The sequence below is a fragment of the Macaca nemestrina genome, chromosome 6 (assembly GCF_043159975.1).
Source record: "Macaca nemestrina isolate mMacNem1 chromosome 6, mMacNem.hap1, whole genome shotgun sequence".
Classification (NCBI taxonomy): domain Eukaryota; kingdom Metazoa; phylum Chordata; class Mammalia; order Primates; family Cercopithecidae; genus Macaca; species Macaca nemestrina.
In genome coordinates this window covers 42,052,034-42,070,474 of record NC_092130.1, presented here as the reverse complement: position 1 = coordinate 42,070,474, position 18,441 = coordinate 42,052,034, and the positions used below count along the sequence as shown (strand labels likewise).

At 41.7% G+C, this 18,441-nt stretch overlaps 1 protein-coding gene across 1 annotated transcript in view; it reads left to right on the top strand.

Moving 5' to 3' along the window:
* The window catches only part of LOC105467079 (lysine demethylase 3B), an 86,308-nt gene that overhangs the window by 21,960 nt on the left and 45,907 nt on the right, over nucleotides 1–18,441 (top strand). The window contains exons 3-8 of the mRNA XM_071098362.1: nucleotides 955–1,068; nucleotides 3,245–3,350; nucleotides 5,033–5,157; nucleotides 6,963–7,037; nucleotides 11,831–12,430; nucleotides 16,526–17,774. Coding sequence (XP_070954463.1) covers nucleotides 955–1,068; nucleotides 3,245–3,350; nucleotides 5,033–5,157; nucleotides 6,963–7,037; nucleotides 11,831–12,430; nucleotides 16,526–17,774 — 2,269 coding nt within the window. The remainder of the gene's footprint in view (nucleotides 1–954; nucleotides 1,069–3,244; nucleotides 3,351–5,032; nucleotides 5,158–6,962; nucleotides 7,038–11,830; nucleotides 12,431–16,525; nucleotides 17,775–18,441) is intronic.

Sequence of the window (18,441 nt, the reverse complement as noted above, 5' to 3'; positions counted from 1 at the left end):
TCTCCTGCCTCAGCCTCCCGAGTGGCTGGGATTATAGGCATGCACCACCATGCCTAGCTAATTTTTGTATTTTTAGTAGAGACAGGGTTTTACCATGTTGTCCAGGCTGGTCTTGAACTCCTAACCTCAGGTGAGTCACTTCGCCCAGCCCTGTCATTTGTTTTTTGTTGTTGTTGTTGTTGTTAAGGAGTTTCATTCTTGTTGCCCAGGCTGGAGTGCGATGGCGCTGTCTCGGCTCACTGCAACCCCCGCCTCCTGGGTTCAAGCGATTCTCCTGCCTCAGCCTCCCAAGTAACTGGGATTACAGGGGCACACAACCACAATGGGCTAATTTTCTGTTTTTAGTAGAGACGGAGTTTCACCATGTTGGTCAAGTTGGTCTCGAACTCCGGACCTCGGGTGATCAAGCCACTGAGCCCGGCCTCATTTGTTTTTAAGGCCACTTTCCAGTTGAACTTTTAGGAAAAGCTCTTGTATAAGTGCATATGGGGTCTCTTCATGACTTTTTTGTAGGCTATTTATTTATGAAATGCTAATATGAATTAACCATATTTATGCCGTTAATTATTTTATAAATTTCACAAAGATTTCAAGAGTTCTAGCGATGATAACAGTATAACTCTTTATTCTGGGAATTTACTGTAATTTAGCTCCCTTGAAACCTGACAAGATTGGCCCTGTTCCTAGGCAGAATTAGGAGAATTTCTGATTCCTCTTGTCCTTTTTAGCCAATAAGAGTATTGAGCTGACTTTCTGCATTAGTTAGCTTCCCATGACTATTTGAGGGGTAGATGCCAGGTTGGGAATGTTTCCAAGGACTTATGCTTTAGCTTATCTGTATTTACTGGGATGAAAGATAAAATAATTATTTCTTTGAAGTTAGAGATTTGTTTGAATTGCTATTTTTTTTTAATTCCCAAGTTCTAATCAATTTCTTGTCATTGTACTTCACAGACTTTTACTCCCCTTGTAGATAAATTGGGTTTGGGTTCTGTGGTTCCAGTGGAATATCTTCTGGATCGAGAGCTTCGGTTCCTGTCGGATGCCAATGGGCTGCATCTGTTTCAGGTATTTAACACTTGCTTCAGCCTTGAGCCTATTTTTTTCTCATTGCTAATTTCTTTGTTGGTATAAATATAGGTGTTTCCCCTTTTGCTAGGTGGGAACATATTAGCGTTTCTTATATTACTTCCTCCAGTAAATACGCTGTGCCTTTATTTATTTATTTACTTATTTTTTTGAGACAGAGAGTTTTGCTCTTGTTGCCCAGGCTGGAGTGCGATGGCGTGATCTTGGCTCGCTGAAACCTCTGCCTTCTGAATTCAAGCAATTCTCCTGCCTCAGCCTCCCAAGTAGCTGGGATTACAGGCATGTGCCACCAAATCCAGATAATTTTTGTATTATTAGTAAAGATAGGGTTTCACCATGTTGGTCAGGCTGGTCTCGAACTCCTGACTTCAGGTGATCCACCTGCCTTGGCCTTCCCAAAGTGCTGGGATTACAGGCGTGAGCCACCGTACCTGGTATTTTATAAATTTTATTTATTTATTTATTTTTGAGACAGTCACCTAGACTAGAGTGCAGTGGCTTGATCTCATCTTACTGCAACCTCCACCTCCCAGTTTCAAGTGATTCTTGTGCCTCATCCTCCCAACTAGCTTGGGATCAAAGGCACATGCTATTACACCTGGCTAATTTTTGTAGTCTTTGTAGAGACAGGGTTTTGCTATGTTGTGCAGGCTGATCTCAAACTCCTGGCCTCAAGTGATCCACCCACCTTGCCCTCCCAAAGTGCTGGGATTACAGGCGTGAGCCACCGTACCCAATCTCCCTGTGCATTTTAAAGTTTTTCTGCTCCCTTGAAAAGTACTTCTGGTGGCTGAGGCTTCTTTCTTCTTCTACACGGCTCTACCCTACCCTAAAACCACCCAAGATTTAAGACCACAATTCTGAGTCTCTTCAGAAGAGGTGGTTTCGGCCGGGTGCGGTGGCTCACACCTATAATCCCAGCACTTTGGGAGGCCCAGACAGGCGGATCACGAGGTCAGGAGATCGAGACCATATTGGCTAACACAGTGAAACCCTGTCTCTACTAAAAATACAAAAAAATTAGCCAGGCGTGGTGGTGGGCGCCTGTAGTCCCAGCTACTTGGGAGGCTGAGGCAGGAGAATGGCGTGAACCTGGGAGGCAGAGCTTGCAGGGAGCCAAGATAGTGCCACTGCACTCCAGCCTGGGCAACTGGGCGACTGGGCAACTGGGTGACTGAGCAAGACTGTCTCAAAAAAAAAAAAAAAAAAAGGAAGAGGTAGCTTCTCTGAGGTGGCTATTTCTGTAACTTGAGTCCAAGGGGGCCTATTCATTATTGACATCCAGGAGTTTGGACTGGTTCCAAACAGCATGAAGTATCATAGTTACAAAGAAAAGGGACTAGTTAATAGTTAAAACAAACCAGTGTCTGAGTTATAGTTTCAGAATTTAGGAAAATACATTTATTTCTCACTTGTAAGGGTTGCTGTCTGCAGGAAGAAAATCAGGAGACTAAGAGTTTTACTGTCTTACTAAGACAGACAAGAGCAGTTATTTCCTAAATTGTCTTCCATGAGATGTTAATGATGATTTCTTTGTTGATATGTCTTCCCTGCTCATTAGGCCTCATTCCCTCTCAGCAACCTTGCTTTATTCATATTTATAATCTTAGTGCTTTATGAGATAGCACTTAGTAAATTTTGGATAAATACTGAAATAAGAAAAAAGATGTACAAGGAATAAAATGTTTTGTGGTCAAATAAGTATGAGAAACACTGGCCTAAATAAGTTTCTTTCATGTATCTTCTCAGAGTCTTTAATAGGCTATTGTATGTAGAAAGATATATAATATTTCCTAATCCTAATTGATCCTAGCATTCTTAATTTTTGCAAAACATTTCATGAGACTAGAGTTCTTCTCTTTTTTTTGTTGTTCAAGAGACAGGGTCTTATTCTGCCATCTAGGCTGGAATGCAATGGCACAGCCATAGCTCACTGCAGCCTCAAACTCCTGGGTTCAAGCGATCCTCCTGCCTTGGCCTCCAAAAGTACTGAGATTACAGGCATGATCACCACACCTAGCCTGAGACTAAGGTTCTGTAGATACCGTTTGGCAAATGTTGATACGCAGCTCCTTAGGATATGATTTTTCTCAACTGATTAGATGTTTGCTATTCATGTTAACATTCAGTTGTTTTCTTCTTTTATCTTTACCAGATGGGAACAGATAGCCAAAACCAGCTTCTTTTGGAACATGCTGCACTGAGAGAAACAGTTAATGCTTTGATCAGTGACCAAAAGCTACAGGAGATATTCAGCCGAGGTAAGAACAGATAGTCTTCTGTCCCTGAACTCTGATTCAGGTGAATGATCACTGTTGAGTGATAGTATGGGATACCACGCAACCTTAAACATTTGTACTTATCTTCTTTTTGTGGGCAGAGTCAGATGCTACATGAAGGATAATTATTATTATTTATTAAAAAATAATAAAAATAAAGAGTATCTCCAGTTAGCTGGATCTCTAGAATAGAGATCTCATTCTCTCTCCATCACTCGTCTCATGGAGGTGTCTGTAACAGAGGTGAGACTCTGTATTATTCTGTCTAAGGTCCATCCATCCCCTTAAGATGCTCTTAGAGCAAAAACAGGATCTCATTCAGACCAGCGTTTCCGGTTCATTCTGCATTTCATAATATACAGTTTTATTGTGAGTTGAGTTTTAGTTTTTTTAAATTTCTTAAATATTATGTACTAGACAGTGTTAAGGCATTGGGGATATAGCAATGAATTAGAAAATCTTTGCTTTTTTAACTTACAATCTACAAGTTTCTCAAGAACTAAAAACACCAACAAATAACTTAGAGTGCAGAGTATAATGTGTCCACAGACTCATTCACGTTAAAAGCATGTTGTTTTTAAGAATGAAAAAAATTATTAGCTTTCAAGTTCAGATACAAGTTTTGCCCAAGATTCTACACAAAAGGTGTAAACTATTGGCTTCATTTATGTTATACATTCACTCCCCTTCCTTTCTTGATCTCATAATAATCATTATTTTCAGGGAAATAGTTTCCTTGTTTCTCTTTTGTCAAAATAAATCTAAACAGGTAAAGGTAGAAAAACTGACCTATTGGGGAAGGAAGGTGTCAGGATAAAATGATGTTAAATAATCAAGGAAAGATACAGTGGAAGAAAGAATATGAGGAAAATTGGTAGCAGAAAAGAAAATTGAGTGGACAGAAGGAGAGGTAGGACATAGAAAAGTTACAGAATCTTAATTTTAGCTCTGAGAGAGAATAATCTAAAATTGGTAACGATTTAGCTATCTAGTCTCAATGAACAAGGATATGGCGGGGGGGAAACTGTCCTTGGAGGACAGCTTAAATTGCAGAGTAACATTACCTGCTGATAAAGTAATATATTTGAAACTCTGCGTTCCTAGGAAGACAGGTGCTATATTTGTTCAGCCTTTTATTAGTGCAAAAGGCTGGAAACGTCGTAAATTGAACTCTCCACCCACTGTTATTGAAACTCAGATACCAGAATGTAAACGGCCATATATAACATAACATAACAACATAACATAACAGCACATTCAACTTAGTGGCCTCCCACTTTTTTCATGTACATGTAGTTAGATACATGTCAGGTATCTAACTACATTTTCATACTACCGTAGTTTTTTATTTGGAAGTTTGCTTTCCTTTCCTATAATACTTTCAGAACTGGAAGATTGAGGCAAGGGGGCATTGGAGGGCTGGGAAAGTCTGAGGAATTTGTGAATAAATGAAGAATTTACAAAGACCACTGGAAGAAACCATTCAGGTTTTGTTTTTAAATTGCTGAGTATGGTAAATCTGGAATTGCTCATTTGTTCAATTCTATAAAAGGGGACCAAAAGTGCCAAATATTTACATTACCTAATTTTCCTTTGACTTTTAGAAACAATTATGAAATATAGCTTAGCCAAAAATATTCAATACTGACTGATCTCCCTTTTAGGTCCCTACAGTGTTCAAGGTCACAGGGTCAAGGTATATCAGCCAGAGGGGGAAGAAGGGTGGCTCTATGGTGTTGTGAGCCATCAAGACTCCATCACTCGTCTTATGGAGGTATCTGTAACTGAGGTGAGACTCTGCATTATTCTGTCTAAGGTCTGTCCGTCCCCTTAAAAAGGATGGTTTAGATAGGTGAGCACTTCACTATGTGTAAGATGACTTGGGTCCCATCCCTGACTCTATCACTTAATAGTTGTGTAACCCCTAGAAAGGCTATTGAACTTTCTTAACTTCACTGTTCTCATCTATAAACTAGAGGTAAATATGTAAACCCCCACTGACCTTACAACACTGTTTTAGGTCCTGAGATTAAAGTATCTGAAAGTGCTTTGAAATCTGTAAAACAATATATAAATGTATGATAGTAGTATTATATTCATAATGGTTAGTAGTTGGAGTGCAGTGGTGCGATCACAGCTCACTGCAGCCTCTGCCTCTCGGGCTCAAGCAATTCTCCCACCTCACCCTCTGGAGTAGCTGGCACTACAGGCGTGTGCCACCACACCTAGCTAATTTTTCTATTTTTTGTAGAGAAGGAGTCTTGCTATGTTGCCTGGCTGGTCTCAAACTCCTGAGCTCAAGTGATCTACCCACCTCAGCCTCCCAAAGTGTTGGGATTACAGATATGAACCAGTGCACCCGGCCAGAATATTTATATATTTATTTATATGATATATATGAGTTATATGATACATAATTTATATGATATATAATTTATATGCTGTCTATAAATATGTCACACTTTAGTAACAAATAGGATCATATTGTACACATAGTTATATAATTTACCTTTTTTACTTAATTGTATATAATGATCATTTTTGTATGTAAATGTAAAGATCTGTCTCATCCTTTAAAATAGATGCATTCTTTTCCACTACATAGATATATCATGACTAATCTAAAATTGATAGACATTTAAATCATTGCCAATATTTTCACTAGTACATGTAATATCACAGTGAACATCTTTTTACATTATTTATTGGAATAAATTTGTATGTATAATTACTAGGTCAAAGAATATGCACAATAAATTTGACATTTTCTATCAAATTGCCCCCCTACAGGGTTTTTATTCTCTAATAGTAGAATGATTCTTTTTTCTTTTTTAAACAGAGTCTCACTGTGTTCCCCAGGTTGGTCTCGAACTCCTGGTCATCCTGCCTCAGCCTTCCAAAGTGCTGGGGTTACAGGCATGATCTACCATGCCCGGCCTGGAGTGATTTTTTTTTTTTTTTTTTTTTTGAGACAGAATTTTGCTCTTGTTGCCCAAGCTGGAATGCAATGGCATGATCTCGGCTCACTGCAACCTCCACCTCCCGGGTTCAAGTGAATCTCCTGCCTCAGCCTCCCGAGTCACTGAGATTACAGTCGCACCACCACACCTGGCTAATTTTTTGTATTTTTAGTAGAAACGGGGTTTCACCATGTTGGCCAGGCTGGTCTTGAACTGCTGACCTCAGGTGATCCACCCACCTTGGCCTCCCAAAATGCTGAGATTACAGGCATGAACCACTGCACCTAACCTTAGAGTGATTCTTTTAATGATTATTGGTTCTGAAGGTTTTTTGTTTCATACTATACAGAATAGGATGGTTTTAGAGATACAGGATTCAAAATTAACATCGCTAAAAGGCACACTTGGATATGAATTCACTTCTTTCATTCATTTGCTTAACAAATATTTGAATGCTTACCATGTTCTAACCTGTTGTAGCAGTAAATGAGACAGTAGAGAGCTCTGCTGTCATGGAGCTTTCATTCTAGTAGGTGAGTCAAAACAATAAAGAGATAATTACATCGATTAGGAAATTACATAATTATGTCTTTATGGGCAAGGCATTAAACATCTTTTTCCCCTCCTACTGTAGAGTGGTGAGATCAAGTCGGTAGATCCCAGACTAATCCATGTGATGCTGATGGATAATTCAACGTCTCAAAGCGAGGTATAGTAATGGACTGCATTCCTGAGCAGACTCATGAGCTTGCATTATCTTGCTGTATGTAGATCCCTTATATATGTGTTTTCCATGGATGCCCTTTGAGTTGTTCAGCTTTAGCCACTGTACATTTTTTTGCTGTCTCCACAGTCTGTCTAAGGGGGGATGTTCTCAAGAAAGAGACCTAGTTTGAGCAAACCCTTTTAATCATGACTATGTTCCCTAATTCTTCTAAAATGCAAGGCTGGTTTCTTCCTGTTTTCTGTCAGGACAGGTATATTTGAAAGATACAGTAGTCAGTTAAAAGTGCAATAAGCAGTAGTAATACTCGTGATCTACCAAGTAACAAGAAATGAAGGATAAACTATGTCCACTTTTTTTTTTTTTTTTTCCATTCGGTGGCAGGGAGCTCCAAGGGAGTCTGAAATTCTGTATTCCCAAGTAGAATCAATTCAAGCTGGTACCTAGTTCAGTGTTCAGCCCACAGTGAATTGGTTACTCCATAATTGTTATGAGCCTGCCCAACTCTTGGTTTATTCAGAATTAATGTAGCCCAAAAAAAGATGTATTGATGATCTCTGGGCCAGGCGCAGTAGCTCACACATGTAATTCCAGCACTTTGGGAGGCCAAGGCAGGTGGATCACTTGAGGTCAGGAGTTCAAGACCAGCCTGGCCAACATGGTGAAACTCTGTCTCTAAAAAATACAAAAAAAAAATTAGCCAGGCATGATGATGGGTGTCTGTAATCCCAGCTCCTTGGGAGGCTGAGGTGGGAGAATCTCTAGAACGTTAGCTGGAGGTTGAAATGAGCCAAGATCGCACCATTGCACTCCAGCCTGGGTGATAGAGCAAGACTCTGTCTCAAAAAAAAAAAAAAATCTCTGCCTAAACCAATCGAGTAATTCTGTGTGAATTTCCTTCAGTTGACCAGCTATCCGCATATTCCTCACAGTATCTTAGCACCTCTGTAATATTGCTGTCTTTGCCACTCCTGCTAAGTATATAGTCTTTCCTCATCTTTATCCAGTCATTCTTCCTAAAACAAGATCAGAATAGGAAAAGAAAAAAAAATTTTTTTTTTGAGACAGGGTCTCGCTATCTTGCCCAGTCTGGTCTCAAACTCCCACCTAAGCCTCCCAAAGTGCTGGGATGACAGGCATGAGCCACCGTACCTGGCCAGGGTTAAATTTGAAAACTGTTTACTACATGTAATATTACCACAAATAGAGTAAGTCTCCTGACTGTGTTTGCATGGCCGAAAACACCTGCTACTTTGATCATGTATTGGTCCCCTTTTTTGTTCCTTTCCTTATTTCATTCCTTCATTAAGCACATATTGTATGCCAGGTACTATTCAGCTGGCCAAATGTAACTGGGGAGTACTGGTCTCAATGTTATAGGCTGCTTACTCACATATGAGTAGCTCACTGTAAGTAGGACTTACATATAAGTTGTTTAGGGACTGGTAGTAGGTTTCTGTGAGCCAGGCTCTGCAAGTTGGCTGGATGACTTATAGGTGAGATGTTTGGTTTGTGTTTGTTTGTTTTTGAGACAGAGTGTTGCTATGTCGCCCAGGCTGGAGTGCAGTGGGGCGATCTCGGCTCACTGCAACCTCCACCTCCCGGGTTCAAGCGATTCTTCTGTCTCAGCCTCCCGAATAGCTGGGACTACACGCGCGCACCACCATGCCCACCTAATTTTTGTATTTTTAGTAGAGACAGGGTTTCACCATATTGACCAGGCTGGTCTCAAACTCCTGACCTCATGATCTGCCCACCTTGGCCCCCCAAAGTTCTGGGTTTGCAGGCGCGAACCACCACACCAAGCGCTCTTTGGTTTTTAGCAGCAGATGTTGGTTCTTCCTTTTTTGGTATTAGCGTGATATTACTGTTTTCTTTGCTAGCAAAGTCCAATTATTTTTTATAGTTCTGCCAAGTTTGATAGTAACCTTTTTTAGAGATCTGTGATCACCTCATCTCCTTTAAGTATGGGTGAATGAACAAGAAAGAACAGAGTTCACTGATTGTGATTTACATCAGTAAAAACTGGGTGGTGACAGAGATTGAAGAAAGAATTTAAAAGCTTTTAAAAATCAAAAGAGGCCAAGGCAGGTAGATCACCTGAGGTCAGAGTTTGAGAACAGCCTGGCCAACATCATGAAACCCTGTCTCTACTAAAAAATACAAAAATTAGCTGGGCATAGTGGTGGGCACCTTTAATCCCAGCTACTTGGGAGGCTGAGGCAAGAGAATCGCTTGAACACAGGAGGCGGAGGTTGCAGTGACCCAAGATCGCGCTATTGCACTCCAGCCTGGGCGACAAGAGCAAAACTCCATCTCAAAAAAAAATCAAATAAAAAGAAAATCAAAAGAAAACAACACTTAGCAAACAGATAAACTTCTTGAATGAAAGGTTTAGAGACAGTGCGGTAGCTCACGCCTGTAATCCCAGCACTTTGGGAGGCCGAGGTGGGCAGATCACCTGAGGTCAGGAGTTTGAGACCAGCCTCGCCAACATGGTGAAACCTCGTCTCTACTAAAAAAATACGAAAATTAGGCCAGGCATGGTGGCTCACACTTGTAATTCCAGCACTTTGGGAGGCTGAGGTGAGTAGATTACCTGAGATCAGGAGTTCGAGACCAACCTGGCCAACATGATGAAACCCTGTCTCTACTAAAAATACAAAAAATTAGCTGGGCATGGTGGCAGGCACCTGTAGTCCCAGCTACTCGGGAGGCTGAGGCAGGAGAATCGCTCGAACCTGGGAGGCAGAGGTTGCCATGAGCTGAAATCACACCATTGCAATCCAGCCTGCATGACAAGAGCGAAATTCTGTCTCAAAAATAAATTAATTAATTAATTAACCGGGTGTGGTGGCACACGCCTGTAGTCCCAACTACTGGGGAGGCTGAGGCAAGACAATCACTTGAACCCGTTAGGTGGAGCTTGCAGTGAGCCGAGATCATGCCACTGCACTCCAGCCTGGGCAACAGAGCAAGACTCCATCTCAGGGGGAAAAACAAAGGAAAGGCTTAGAAACTTAGATAATATTACCAAAAGTATAGGGAAACAAAAATCTTGAGCTGTGCTTAACAGTTTTTTGTTTTGTTTTGTTTTGTTTTTTTGAGAAGGAGTTTCCCTCTTGTTGCCCAGGCTGGAGTGCAATGGCACAATCTCAGCTCACTGCAACCTTCCCCTCCGGGTTCAAGTGATTCTCCTGCGTCAGCCTCCCCAGTAGCTGGGATTACAGGCATGCACCACCATGCCTGGCTGATTTTGTATTTTTAGTAGAGACGAGGTTTCACCATGTTGGCCAGGCTGGTCTCAAACTCCTGCCCTCAGGTGGATCCACCCACCTCAGCCTCTCAAAGTGCTGGGATTACAGGCATGAGCCAACACGCCAGGCCTCCTTAAGAGGTTTATAGAAGACAGTTTAAGGAGAAAGGACGGTAATGAAGGCAGCAAAAGAGGAAAAATACAGAAACTAGGACTGGCAAAAAGAAATTTAAAAATTTTTGAGTTTACATTGTAACAGCTATGATAATGATTACAATAAAGATATAGATCTGCAAAGAATTTATAAATATTGAAGGACGTAAGAGTACATTAACTAAGTTGGTAAATATTAATGGCTAAATAACTGTGTGTCACATATTACCACCCCCACACAAGTTTCTGAATAAAACCATCTGGAAGTTACCCAAATAATGCTAAAGTGAATACCTGTTTCATGATGGAAAGCCAATCTAAAAAATGTTCCAGCTGTAACTTTGCTGCCCAAAGATTGCTCTAGAAAATGTTAGCTGCATCCCATACCTGACTCCCTTCATTCTCAGGGAGAGAGTCTATTCAGAGATGGGAATTGCCCCTTCTAATCCTATATCATCCTGGGTTGTTTTGGCCTCTTAAATAAGACACAAGTAAGATTTCATGAGGTAGTCTGAAATTACTAGAAGAAATATGAGATTTGCCTGTTTGGCTAGTGGTAGCCAGCTTTTTTCCCTTTCCTCTGTCTAATGCTTTGAAATAAGATCTGGGGATTGAGTTTTTACAGTGTCTACATGAGCAATCCAAACCTGTCTCTTTCAGGTTTTCTTTTCTTAATTTATTTTACTTATTTATTTATTTATTTTGAGACAGAGTCTCGCTCTGTTACCAGGCTGGAGTGCAGTGGCGCCCTCTCGGCTCACTGCAACCTCCGCCTCCCGGATTCAAGTGATTCCCTTCCCTCAGCCTCCCAAGTTGCTGGGACTACAGGCATGTGCCACCACACCTAGCTAATTTTTTATATTTTAGTAGAGATGGGGTTTCACCATGTTGGCCAGGATGGTGTCAATCTTCTGACATTGTGATCTGCCTGCCTTGGCCTCCCAAAGTGCTGGGATTACAGACATGAGCCACTGTGCCCAGCCCAGGTTCACTTTTCCTTTGGTCACAGACTCACAAATGTTGGTTTAGTGACTTCTCGTTAGAGAAGGTTCCCTATTTCAGTACTTAAAATGCAAGTTTCTTTCAAGCAAGGAAATAAATGTGTAATAAAGTGAGTTATTTCATCAAGGGGTAAGAGAAAGTTTGCCAAGTGAGTTAACCTCTGGTAACTATTATCTTGAATGTGTGTATATAAATTGAGTTACAGAAAGATTAGAGCTTTTAACAAAGGGGATGTTTTAGAACTGGCATTGGAACTTGGCAGTCTATGCCTGCTTTGTCTGTTTCTAGAGATGGGAAAGAGCTAATGGTATATGGTATTCACAGGATGAAAGTTTCCTTGTAATCTTTTTTGAATTTTGTTTTGTAGGGGGGTACGTTAAAAGCAGTAAAATCTTCCAAAGGAAAGAAGAAAAGAGAAAGCATAGAGGGTAAAGATGGCCGGAGGAGGAAAAGTGCTTCGGACTCTGGGTGTGACCCTGCATCAAAGAAATTAAAAGGAGACAGGGGTGAAGTAGACAGTAATGGGAGCGATGGAGGTGAGGCAAGCCGAGGGCCCTGGAAAGGAGGGAATGCCAGTGGAGAGCCAGGGCTGGATCAGAGAGCCAAGCAGCCACCGTCTACATTTGTCCCCCAGATTAACCGCAACATTCGCTTTGCCACTTACACCAAAGAAAACGGCAGGACTCTGGTGGTGCAGGATGATCCTGTAGGTGGGGACACACCTGCATCTTTCACTCCGTATTCTACAGCCACAGGTCAGACACCTTTGGCCCCAGAGGTGGGTGGAGCCGAAAACAAAGAGGCAGGAAAAACACTGGAACAAGTTGGCCAGGGCATAGTGGCTTCCGCAGCTGTGGTCACTACTGCCAGCTCCACCCCAAACACAGTGAGGATCTCAGACACTGGCCTTGCAGCAGGGACTGTGCCAGAAAAACAGAAAGGCAGCCGGTCGCAGGCCTCGGGAGAGGTGAGTTACTTCAGGGGCAGATTTGCAAGATTTGGGTTTACTCTTTCGCCCTCCTTTATTGCTAACATTAAAAAACATTCAAGTGCCCCAGGGAAGGAGTATTTCTGAGATGTGCTTAAAATGTACTCTATGGAAGGCCTTTACTGCTCATTGGGTAAATGTGTATATTTTAATAACTGTATCAGCTCTTAAAAGGCACCGGAACAATTGGGTGAATCAAAAACTGATGATAAAACCTAATTTAAAGACATGTTAAAGTAGATCTGGTGGGGAATGTTTTAAGTTCAATTATCTATTTAGTTCATATAGTGGTCAAGCCTCTACTAGGCCTATAAGAGGTGAGGTTAATGAATTACAGTATTAGTAATAGTGAATACTATAATTAAGGCTATGTGTGCAAGCCACCATTACTCTGTTTTCAATTCATCATTTTCTGTGATATTTTCCCTTGAGGCTGAGTTAATTTCCATCATTTGATATGGCCATGAAAGGTTTTTTTCTCCCCAACTTCATCTTTTTAAGCCTTACCTGGAAAATTTGATGGATATCATCACAACAGTATCTGATTTCCTTTGTTCTTTATCTGATATGCATATATGGTTGCTAAAATGGAACCTCTGTTAAATGTAAGTTAACATCAAGTTGTCTCCCTAATCCAAAATATCAAAATCACTATAATATAATCTTTTTGACTAATTTTGGTCACCAAAATATGATTTATGGTGCTAGTCATCTTTTTTTTCCCAAACAGCTATTAACTCAAGCTAGAATATGAAATACAGAGATGAAATGGTTAATGATTTTTAAAAATTATATATAGGAAACTATTGTATGCTAAGTACTGTATTATTATATGTAAAGAATTGAAACCCCTATTTGAAGGAGCTCACATCCTAAAACGGAATCATTTCAGATATAACAATGCCAGACAAAACATGACAAACATGACTTCTTTCCCTCCCCAACAAGTGCAGATTGTTAATCCCTAGTGTGCAGGGATAGGGAGGGAGATGAAATGTCCACACAGAAGAGGAGAGGGCCTGTAAATGCAAATTTCACACTGTTGATGGTTTGTGCTGTTAGTTGACCAGCATTCCTAAGATAACCAGGTGAGGATCTTACATGGATTTCCAGTGTAAATCGTCATAGTGTCTAAATTATTTTTAAAAAGCTCCATGTCAAAGGCAGTGTGAATGTAAATGGGGCTTACAAAATAGACCAGGTTTTACATGCTATAAAAGAGACCCACTGAATGCTGCTACTCTTAGAGTAGCAAAGCTGAATATACGAAATTCATATTCAAAGAGTATTTTCTTTTAAACAGGTTGAGGAAATTTTTGTGACTATAAAATTTCTATAAAACATAGTCATGTTGCTATGTTTCTGTTTGGTTCTTCTAGGATATGATTTAAAAGTATAGAAATGAGCCAGGCACAGTACAGCTCATGCCTGTAATCCGAGCATTTTGGGAGGCCGAAGCAGGTGGATCACTAGGTCAGGAGATCGAGACCATCCTGGCTAACACGATGAAACCCCGTCTCTACTAAAAATACAAAACATTAGCCAGGCATGGTGGTGTGGGCGCCTGTAGTCCCAGCTACTCGGGAGGCTGAGGCAGGAGAATGGCATGAGCCCAAATGGCGTGAACCCAAGAGGCAGAGCTTGCAGTGAGCTCTGCAAGTGAGATCTGCAAGTGAGATCACGCCATTGCACTCCAGCCTGGGCAACAGAGTGAGACTCTGTCTCAAAAAAAAAAAAAAAAAAAATAAGCTGGGCTTGGTGGCATGTGTCTGTAATCCCAGCTACCCAGGAGGCTGAGGCAGGAGAATCACTTGAACCCGGGAGGCGGAGGTTACAGTGAGCCAAGATCGCACCACCACTCCAGCCTGGGTGACAGAGTGAGACTCCGTCTCAATAAATAAATAAATATATAAATAAATAAATGTGTGGAAATTAATGTTTTCATTACAATGCCTGATCTAAAATAAAGACAGCCAACAGGAAACTTCTTGCCCTAAAAACTGGGTTGAGATGAGTTTCTCATCACCTTTTTATAAGAAAAGGATTTGGAATTTAATCATTTGAAGGAAAATGAAAGACTGTCCAAATTATTTTTCATTCATGTGTGTATTTATTTTTAAAGGGTAACTTTAGGAGTGAAACATGAGCTACCCATGCTGGTTCCTTGAAGTCATGCAGGTATCAAGGCTCCTGGCCAAATCCTGCCTGTGAAGCAACAGCAGCACCTCAGGGCTGTGTCTGTTCTCTTTTTCTCTATTGTGGGGAGGGAGTTTAAGTCAATGCTTACTGGTTAGTAGGAAGATAAAGAAAAAAGGAGCTTTAATTTTTTAACTTTTAAGATACCCTGAAGTAGTCTCTGTAGCACAGACAGAGGCAAGCCTAGGTGGCCTGCTTGATTCTTACGTCTCTATGCTACCCCTCAAGGAAAGCCTGAATGTTAACTCCTCTCGTGTATTTAAAGAATAGTTTAATTAAAACTCTGTCCCATCTTTATAAGAGAATAGCCCTTTTGTTTATCGGGAATCCCTTTTTTTTTAATTGTAGTAAAATATACATAATGTAAAACTTATGACTTGAAAATGTACAATTCTGTGGCATTTAGTACATTTACAGTGTTGCAAAACTATGAAGACTATCTAGATCCAGAAATTTCATCACTCCAAAAGGAAAACTCCATATCCATTAAGTGGTGATGGAATAATTTTTATTTCCAGTGTTTTAAAGTGAATATTAAGGTATATCATCCTCTACTACTTGAAAGTAATCTATGATGTGCAAGTCAAGTACTAGGATCTGGGTTTTATTAAATTAATAAATATTAAGTAAGGGCTCATAACTACCTATGGGTCTCTTCTCTCTCTCTGTGTGTGTGTATGTGTGTGTGTGTGTGTGTGTGTGTGTCCCTCTTGTCTATATCTGGGTACATTAATATATAGGAAAGTTCGTTCTTTTTTTTTTTTGAGACGGAGTCTTGCTCTGTCGCCAGGCTGGAGTGCAATGGCGCGATCTGGGTTCACTGCAACCTCTGCCTCCCGGGTTCAAGCAATTCTCCTGCCTCAGCCTCCCGAGTAGCTGGGACTACAGCCACGTGCCACCATGCTCGGCTCATTTTTTGTGTTTTTAGTAGAGACAGGGTTTCACCATGTTGGCCAGGATGGTCTCGAACTCCAGACCTCGTGATCCACCCACGTCGGCCTCCCAAAGTGCTGGAATTACACCAGGCCCCATTCTTTATACAGTCATTCACAAGCAGAAGTTAACATTTTGAAGGTAAAAGAAGGAAAGGAGAGTGTTTTATTATTTCATTCTTCAGTTACGCTGAAAGCTTTTTTTGGGATATTGTCAGTATATACATTTATCCTCTTGGTTTCTTATTAGATTCTAATTATAACAAAGGTCTTGGTAAATAGCTTGCTTTCTTTAATTTTAGCATCTGTATGTCTAACATTAATTGAAGTAGATATTCAACTCGTAGGTTGACTTGAACCCATAAATAGATGCCGAAATCCAAAAGGGTCCATGTTGTGGACTTTAAGATTAATGAGGAGAACACTTTTCTTTAATGTGCAGTAGGCTTGTCCTAGGATTAAAGCCATTTTTTGTAAAATGGGCAATTTTACAGTAGCCCAAATAAATCAAAACTTTAACAGTAGTTCCCAAGGTCATTGAGATATATTAATACTACAGGGGTCACTGTAAAAGCTGGTGTCTATTCAGGAACCCTTCTCTCCAGTTCCTTAGAGGAGCTCTCCACTTCCAAATGCATGCCAAAAAGGCTACATGGCCTTCTAGCACTGTGACAACCAATTGGATAACAACCAAGGGAATGGCAGGATGAATGACATCCTGCTATCTCTGGTTCACCTTGCTAAAGATACCCTCAGTGTAGTCTGTGGCAGATTTCTTCCCACTGCTGGTGAACTCCAGTTATAAGAGAAGATCCATGGAATTGTAAAAGAGAAAAGTTGATTGACCCCCAAGAAATGCTGATATGGTGATAGTGAGGTCCAAGAAAGAGATCATTAGATAGTCATAAGAAGCCAGCATCACTAATTCAGACTATCTTCCTTTCAGAATTCAAGAAATTCTATTCTGGCCTCTTCTGGATTTGGAGCACCTCTCCCTAGTTCATCGCAACCTTTGACTTTTGGAAGTGGAAGGAGCCAGTCTAATGGTGTTCTAGCCACAGAGAACAAACCTTTGGGCTTCTCTTTTGGCTGTAGCTCTGCACAAGAGGCTCAGAAAGACACTGATCTCTCCAAAAACTTGTTTTTTCAATGCATGTCCCAAACTTTACCTACCAGTAACTACTTCACTACTGTTTCAGAGAGTTTGGCAGATGATTCTTCTAGTCGGGACTCATTCAAACAAAGCCTTGAGAGCCTGAGCTCAGGCCTATGTAAAGGCAGATCCGTTCTTGGAGCAGACACTAAGCCAGGCTCTAAGGCTGGCAGCTCTGTGGACCGGAAAGTGCCTGCAGAGTCCATGCCCACCCTCACTCCAGCCTTCCCACGGAGCCTCCTAAATACCCGTACCCCAGAGAATCATGAAAATCTATTTTTACAGCCCCCCAAATTGTCCCGAGAAGAGCCTTCTAATCCTTTCCTGGCATTTGTGGAGAAAGTTGAACACAGCCCTTTCAGCAGTTTTGCATCTCAGGCATCAGGTAGCTCCTCTTCTGCTACCACTGTCACCTCCAAGGTGGCACCCAGCTGGCCCGAGTCTCACTCCTCTGCAGATTCGGCATCTTTAGCAAAGAAGAAACCCCTCTTCATTACAACTGACTCCTCCAAGCTAGTATCTGGTGTTCTGGGCTCAACTCTTACCACTGGGGGCCCAAGCCTCTCTGCCATGGGGAATGGCCGCTCCAGCTCGCCCACCAGCAGCCTCACTCAGCCCATTGAGATGCCAACTCTCTCCTCCAGCCCCACAGAGGAGAGGCCAACTGTGGGCCCTGGGCAGCAGGACAATCCTCTCCTCAAAACCTTTAGTAACGTCTTTGGCAGGCACTCAGGCGGCTTTCTGTCCTCCCCGGCAGATTTTTCACAGGAGAACAAAGCTCCTTTTGAAGCTGTGAAAAGGTTCTCACTGGATGAGCGAAGCTTGGCTTGCAGACAGGACTCGGACTCCAGCACCAACAGTGACCTGTCAGATTTGAGTGACTCTGAGGAACAGCTGCAGGCTAAGACAGGCCTGAAGGGGATTCCGGAGCACCTGATGGGGAAGCTGGGCCCCAATGGGGAGCGCAGTGCTGAGCTGTTGCTGGGCAAAAGCAAAGGGAAGCAGGCCCCCAAGGGCCGGCCTCGGACCGCCCCCCTGAAAGGTGATCCTGCTGGGGCTGTATTTGGGCTTTGCTCTGGCACTGGGCTCAAATGCCTGTTGTGTTCTTGTGCAGCAGAGGCCCTCACTTTGATGGAAAGTTCTGTAATCTCATAGAATTACAGAGCCAAGAGGACCTGGCAGAGGCCCCTCGTCAGACCTGGTTCAGGGCAGGATTGCATCTAAACCAGCACTGTAAGAGGGGTATCTGTCCCATATAATGATAATCCCCCAAAGGAGGACTCTTGATCTTCCTTGGCAGTCGGTTATTTTTGGTCAGGAACTATTTCTTTGCATTTGTCTCATCCCTTTTTACTTCACTTTGGCTCATCCTCTTTACTTCAGAGGGGTTACTGGGAACTGGTATCCATTCCCACATAGCAGACATTTGTAGACGTGATGAAGCAGAGAGAATCACCCCTCAGTTTGCTTCTCTCTGAAACCTACATAAGGATTTTAACAGCTCTATCAAAATCCATTAACTTCTGTGGTGTGAGGTTATGATCCAGAAGCATGTAAAACAAAGTCTTGTGGTAAAAGCGGCTGTTTTCAATAGGAATTGCTATGTTGTGGGAGCTCAAGAGGTCCTGATGAACAGAATAGCCATATTGTGAGAGACTAGAGGCAGGTGATGGCTATATTCTGCCTCCTTGTGTTTTTCACACCCATAT